Below are 7,435 nucleotides of genomic sequence, written 5' to 3'. Positions count from 1 at the left end.
TCGTTTTTTAAGTAAAAAAAAAAAAAAAACGTTATTTTCTCCAAGACAAAACGAAACTTCTTCAGACAGAATAATAAATGACCTCGGATGACAAGTGAAACGAAATGTCTATCAACATCATGATGGATTTACAATGCACAAACGTTGCAGAAAAGAAGTTAAAGATTGTCCCAACTGTTTTCTTTTGTGGGGAAGAGGCAACCCTCGCTATTGGCTGTGCGATCCAAACCTGTGTGCCTCCTAGGGCGGGGTTGGGTGGAGGGGGGGTGTAGTATTAAAGGATCGGCCAGGATCCAGAGGTGACAGCGAGGAGATTGTGTCACAATTGAGTCCACTCTTAGCGCCGTCCTTGGGCATTGAAGAGAGACACATTTGCAGCACTGTCCAAACCTGGTTTTGGTGGAATTTTTTAGAGATAACTTTTTTGTTGTTGCTCTGAATCGCCTCATAACTTTCCAACTAACTCTTACCGCTGTCTTTGAATATTCAAGAGACGTTCCAGTGCTGTGAAAATATTGGTTATCCAAGATAGAGCGAAATAACTCACCATACCTCTCCAACCGAATCGTGGATGTCTATAGCCGTTATGACAGCTAAAACAGAACTGTCCGGCTGGCCAGACTTCTCAGCCGAGGACTTCCCCCTGTTAGAACAGTCTAAACTGGGACATCTCGGATCCAGAACCTGGGTAAAATCTCCAGGAGGAGAGCAGTCTCGATACTCACCCAGAGATACGGGCCATTACGCACACAGCGGCTCCATGGATCTCTCACTGGAGAAACTCATGTCGGTGAGTAAACTAGCGGACGGTGGTGTCAGGATAGAGATGGACCTGGATACAGTACCGGGGGACCAGCGAGATGGAGGTAACGGTAAGCAGCAGGGCCACCACCCGGGCCCGCAGAAACACCGGCGCGTCGCAGCTAACGCCCGGGAGAGGCGGAGGATGCACGGGCTGAACAAGGCGTTTGACACCTTGCGGAGCGTGATCCCGTCCAACAATAATAAATTGTCCAAGTATGATACTCTCCAGATGGCTCAGATCTACATCCAGGAGCTTTCGGAGCTGCTCACCGGGGTGGTGAAGCCAGAGGTTCGGGTCGGGTCGCGGAGTGGATGCGCCTCACCGGATATAGACCACCCCATCCCGGCTAGGAGGAACCTGCTGGGGTCTTTCTCTCCAGAGCCCCGGGGGAGCGGTGGTGGGATGACTGGGATCAGCTACACCCTGCAGGACTCCCCCTCCCCGCAGCCTCAGAACAAGAGACTGATCGGAGACCAGGAGAACACTGACCCCGTCGGTCACCTCATCATTCTGTCTGCGCCTAAATCTGATCTAGGATCGGGGAATAAGAGGGTCTCTAACACTTCTAACGGGAGTGATGGAGAGTCGTCGCATTACAGTGACTTTGAGGACGGACAGGCCGGCAGACAGTGACATTTTAGAGACTGAATGTCACAACAGGAACTCTTATAGGAGACGTTTTAATATGGATTGTTTTAGAAGACATAATAACGGACACCAAATGGAGCCACGTAGCCCACCTTGAAATGTTGAATAATGTTCTGGTTTAGATTAAGAGGGTAGTCTAGGCCTACTCTCGACTACATTTAGACAAGAACACCTATGTCTCACCATGCCATATTTATTTATTAGATGTGGACACCAGGGATGGGGTCAATTCCATTTTAAATTCCCCTCAGTTCAGGAAGTACACTGAAATTCAAATTCTCTTCAATGGTTGCCAATGGGAAAAATTGGAGTCTGAATTTGGTTTGAACTTTCTGAATTGAAATTGAATGTACCCCAAATCCTGCTCGTAGCTCATCTTGAAAAGTTGAATAATGTTCTGGGTTAGATTGAGATGTTAGCCTAGCCCACATCTAGACAACAACACGAATATCCCAGTGAGCACGAGATGTACCTCACAAAGAAAAAAACGGCAGTTTTGAAACTGCAGTAAAAGAGCAGAACTGCAGCTGACGGTGGTATTTTGGACGCAGTAGTTGCAGAATAATTGCAGTTAAAATTACTGCAGTAAAAAAAAACTTATTTTGGACGCAGTATTTGCAGTGTACCGGGGTTGAAAATTAGTATTTTGCTCATAGGGACGTTTAATCATGCCATATTTATTTATTAGATATCGACACTGCAAAATTAAAATACTTATTCTACTGTGTGATATTGTAGACTTTATTATGTATTTAAACAAGGCCTTGTAATATGATATAATAATAATAATAATAATAATAATAATAATAATCTTCCTTTATTGCACTTTATTGACTAAATAAGTCTGGAACATTTCGTTTCACTGTCTGACTGCATTTATATCTAATAATTTTAAAGAACATAACCTCTTTGATATTTACGTATTGTTATTTTGTATTCTTGCAAGAATCGTTATTTGATGGAATGAAAAAGTTTTGTATTTGGTAGATACGTATTTCAAAAGTTGAGTATTGCTGGTTTGTCTCTTTCTCCAGTAGCATCATCTCTTGTGGACACATTACATAACATAAATGGTATTGTTCTGGGTTGTTGAGATTAGACAGGGATAGAGTCCTAGTAGTGATAATTACAGCCACAGTCTCTTGGCTTCACTGGGCCCGTAGGGGTGTAGAGTGGTTCGGGGGATTTCTAGGCTAAATGTTGAAATAAATGCAATTTACAAATGGACACAATACACTTTGATTCAGTTTTGTACTTTTAATACTGTCAGTTCTTCAGTCACCAGTCACCTCCCCATGTCTTCTAGTTCTGATAGACCTGATAGAGCTGGTATATAAGTCACTGTCTTTTAGTAACGGTAGACATTAGTATTCACTGACTCTTCGTGTCACTGTGGCCAGGGGGGGGTTAGTGGGGGCTGGAACTTAGCCAGATCCTTACACACGATGTCAGAGAGCTTCTGTTTAAAAGTGACAGGGACCCCAGTGGGGGTGATGGAGCCACCAGAGCCCGTCTCTTCTTCCCACTGGAACTGGGCCTGGAACTGGGCCTGGAACCGCAGGCGGGACAGGTTTGGCATGGACCGGGACTGGGTTTGGGGTTGAGGCAGGGGCCAGGCCAGAGACAGTGTCTGGGTCACTAAAGCATAGACTACCCCCCATCCTCTCCTTCTGCCACTCTCTCTCCTTCTTCTCCTCTGTCCTCTCAATAATACCCCTTCTCAGGTTGTAATGAGGAGACCCAGTTTGTTCAGGTCGACAGCATCCAGGGACCTCTCTTCTTCCTCCTCGTAGAGAGGCAGGCTGTGCTGCGCCCTGAGTGGGGCGGGTGGGCGGTGGTCCTCTATAGTGGCGTACAGATCACTATCAGAGTCAGCCATTGGCTCAGGCCCCGGAACCGGTTCAGTAACAGGAGTTATGATTGGAGGGTTGGGTAAGAGGTTGTTTCTCATTGGTAGAGGAGGGGCAGTGAGTCTGTCTGATAGGTCGGTCAGGTAGCGGGTGTGAACTCTGTGTTTGTTAGGAGGGTGAGGAGGAGGAGGAGGAGGTGTGATGGAGTTTAGGAGAGGAGGAGTGAGGAGGTGTGATGGAGTTTAGGAGAGGAGGAGTTGAGGAGGGTGGGGAATGAAGGAGTGAGGGAATTTAGGTGAGGAGGAGCTACGTGGAGGGTGAGGAGAGGAGGAGTAGGAGGAGGAGGTGTGAGGAGGAGCTACGTGGAGGGTGAGGAGAGGAGGAGGTGTGAGGAGGAGCTACGTGGAGGGTGAGGAGAGGAGGAGGAGGAGGAGGAGGTGTGAGGAGTAGCTACGTGGAGGGTGAGGAGAGGAGGAGTGGGAGGAGGAGGTGTGAGGAGTAGCTACGTGGAGGGTGAGGAGAGGAGGAGGAGGAGGAGGAGGAGCTACGTGGAGGGTGAGGAGAGGAGGAGGAGGTGAGGAGGAGCTACGTGGAGGGTGAGGAGAGGAGGAGGAGGAGGAGGAGGTGAGGAGGAGCCACGTGGAGGGTGAGGAGAGGAGGAGGAGGAGGAGGTGTGAGGAGGAGCTACGTGGAGGGTGAGGAGAGGAGGAGGAGGAGGAGGAGGTGTGAGGAGTAGCTACGTGGAGGGTGAGGAGGAAGAATGAGGAGGTTGAGGAGAGGAAGTTGCTAGGAGGCTGGTTAGAGGTCTTGGTGTCTCATTGTCCATCTCGCTGTGCAGAGTAATAGCATCTTCTTCCATGGCCTTGTAGATCTGAGGAGCTCAGACAGGAAGGTGCCCCTCTCTGAGGTACAGCGACGACCCGCCTCGATGCTGAAGCCCCCCCCTTTCAATCAGACACAAGACTGGGTTCCTCAGTCCCTCCAGGATTGGCCAATCCCTGCACTATTATCACATAAAACAGTCAAATCATCACAATATTATTGCAGAAAACTGACCCATCACAGCACTACAAAAAGAGGGCTCACAATTTCAACCAATCACCACACATTTAGCGCATAATATCGTTCAGTCAAGCCACAAGGCAACAAACTTTTTTCCTCATCAGCATATTTTTGTGACAAATTGGACAAAATCATTGCATATTGATATGCAAAATGTCAGAATTGCTGCTGCAAAATCCTGGAGGGACTGGTTATTCAGTTCTGATGATTTTGTGGTCCTCTGTAGCTCAGCTGGTAGAGCACGGCGCTTGTAACGCCAAGGTAGTGGGTTCGATCCCCGGGACCACCCATACACAAAAAAATGAATGCACGCATGACTGTAAGTCGCTTTGGATAAAAGCGTCTGCTAAATGGCATATTATTATTATTATTATGATTATGATCAACACAACTCTAGCTGAAATCTACTGGACATTATAACTGAATAATCGGACTAATCTGAATCCTGACCTTTTACCTCTAACCTTTTACCTTGACCTGTCCAAAGCGTTGCAGGAACCGGTAGAGCCAGCAGTCGAGGGTCTGACCCCTGACCTTTTACCTCTAACCTTTTACCTTGACCTGTCCAAAGCGTTGCAGGAACCGGTAGAGCCAGCAGTCGAGGGTCTGACCCCTGACCTTTTACCTCTAACCTTTTACCTTGACCTGTCCAAAGCGTTGCAGGAACCGGTAGAGCCAGCAGTCGAGGGTCTGACCCCTGACCTCTAACCTCTAACCCTTTACATTGACCTGTCGAAGCGTCGTAGCACCCGGTAGGGCCAGCATTAGACGGTTTGACCTCTGACCTCTAACCTCTAACCCTTTACATTGACCTGTCGAAGCGTCGTAGCACCCGGTAGGGCCAGCATTAGACGGTTTGACCTCTGACCTCTAACCTCTAACCCTTTACATTGACCTGTCGAAGCGTCGTAGCACCCGGTAGGACCAGCATTAGACGGTTTGACCTCTAACATATAACCTGTTACCTTTAATTTGACCTTTAAAAGGGCAATCCTTAGTTGAAAAAATATGATATGTCCTCAGCCTGAGAATACCAGTGGTGGGCTAAAACATAATGCTGAGATAAATGAATGAGAGGCCCAGACACAGAGCATTGCTGCTCCCTCCACAGTGGTTTATTCCTGCTAATATACAACGTTTTGATTTTCACAGTAGTCTTTGTCAAGTGTCAGAGCATTGTAAATGTTAGGTTACATGATGAGGAGTAACCATGCTGATCTAGGACCAGTTTTGCTTTATAATCATATGATTACAGCTGATCCTAAATCAGTTCTCCTATTCCGAGACACTATGTATACGAGCCCAAAGCACTGTAAACATTAAGGTTACACTATGAGGTGCTCTCTCTTATCTCAGTTAGTTTTATGACTAACAGTGTTTGAGATGTGGCTAGGGGGGAGGGAGATGGGGTTTGAGAGGAGACTAGGGGGAAGGGGAGATGGGGTTTGAGATGTGGCTAGGGGGAGGGAGATGGGGTTTGAGAGGAGACTAGGGGGAGGGAGATGGGGTTTGAGAGGAGACTAGGGGGAGGGAGATGGGGTTTGAGAGGAGACTAGGGGGAGGAGAGATGGGGTTTGAGAGGAGACTAGGGGAGGGGAGATGGGGTTTGAGAGGAGACTAGGGGGAGGGAGATGGGGTTTGAGAGGAGACTAGGGGGAGGGAGATGGGGTTTGAGAGGAGACTAGGGGGGAGGGAGATGGGGTTTGAGAGGAGACTAGGGGGAGGGAGATGGGGTTTGAGAGGAGACTAGGGGGAGGAGAGATGGGGTTTGAGAGGAGACTAGGGGGAGGGAGATGGGGTTTGAGAGGAGACTAGGGGAGGGGAGATGGGGTTTGATAGGAGACTAGGGGGAGGGGAGATGGGGTTTGAGAGGAGACTAGGGGGAGGGAGATGGGGTTTGAGAGGAGACTAGGGGGAGGGAGATGGGGTTTGAGAGGAGACTAGGGGGAGGGAGATGGGGTTTGAGAGGAGACTAGGGGGAGGAGAGATGGGGTTTGAGAGGAGACTAGGGGGAGGGAGATGGGGTTTGAGAGGAGACTAGGGGGAGGGAGATGGGGTTGAGAGGAGACTAGGGGAGGGAGATGGGGTTTGAGAGGAGACTAGGGGAGGGGAGATGGGGGTTTGAGAGGAGACTAGGGGAAGGGAGATGGGGTTTGAGAGGAGACTAGGGGAGGGAGATGGGGTTGAGAGGTGGCTAGGGGAGGGAGATGGGGTTTGAGAGGAGACTAGGGGAGGGAGATGGGGTTTGAGAGGAGACTAGGGGGAGGGAGATGGGGTTTGAGAGGTGGCTAGGGGAGGGAGATGGGGTTTGAGAGGAGACTAGGGGAGGGGAGATGGGGTTTGAGAGGAGACTAGGGGGAGGGAGATGGGGTTTGAGAGGAGACTAGGGGAGGGGAGATGGGGTTTGAGAGGAGACTAGGGGAGGGAGATGGGGTTTGAGAGGTGGCTAGGGGAGGGAGATGGGGTTTGAGAGGAGACTAGGGGAGGAGATGGGGTTTGAGAGGTGGCTAGGGGGAGGGAGATGGGGTTTGAGAGGAGACTAGGGGGAGGGGAGATGGGGTTTGAGAGGAGACTAGGGGGAGGGGGATGGGGTTTGAGAGGAGAGTAGGGGGAGGGGAGATGGGGTTTGAGAGGAGACTAGGGGGAGGGAGATGGGGTTTGAGAGGTGGCTAGGGGGAGATGGGGTTTGAGAGGAGACTAGGGGGAGGGAGATGGGGTTTGAGAGGAGACTAGGGGGGAGATGGGGGTTTGAGAGGTGGCTAGGGGGGAGGGAGATGGGGTTTGAGAGGAGACTAGGGGAGGGAGATGGGGTTTGAGAGGAGACTAGGGGAGGGAGATGGGGTTTGAGAGGAGACTAGGGGGAGGGAGATGGGGTTTGAGAGGAGACTAGGGGGAGGGAGATGGGGTTTGAGAGGAGACTAGGGGTGAGGGAGATGGGGTTTGAGAGGAGACTAGGGGGAGGAGATGGGGTTTGAGAGGTGGCTAGGGGGAGATGGGGTTTGAGAGGAGACTAGGGAGGGAGATGGGGTTTGAGAGGAGACTAGGGGAGGGAGATGGGGTTTGAGAGGAG

General features: G+C 50.0%; 1 protein-coding gene across 1 annotated transcript; it reads left to right on the top strand.

Annotated features, from left to right (window-relative positions):
* Positions 1-314: 314 nt before the first annotated feature.
* On the top strand, positions 315-2,680 carry LOC121559985 (protein atonal homolog 1-like). Its single transcript, XM_041873022.2, has one exon. It carries the CDS (start codon positions 572-574, stop codon positions 1,436-1,438), a length of 867 nt encoding a protein of 288 aa, XP_041728956.1. The 5' UTR covers positions 315-571; the 3' UTR covers positions 1,439-2,680.
* Positions 2,681-7,435: the final 4,755 nt, after the last annotated feature.

This window comes from Coregonus clupeaformis, unplaced genomic scaffold, assembly GCF_020615455.1.
Source record: "Coregonus clupeaformis isolate EN_2021a unplaced genomic scaffold, ASM2061545v1 scaf0015, whole genome shotgun sequence".
Classification (NCBI taxonomy): Eukaryota; Metazoa; Chordata; class Actinopteri; order Salmoniformes; family Salmonidae; genus Coregonus; species Coregonus clupeaformis.
Note: the sequence above shows the minus strand (reverse complement) of the source record. Positions and strands in the feature narration are given on the sequence as shown.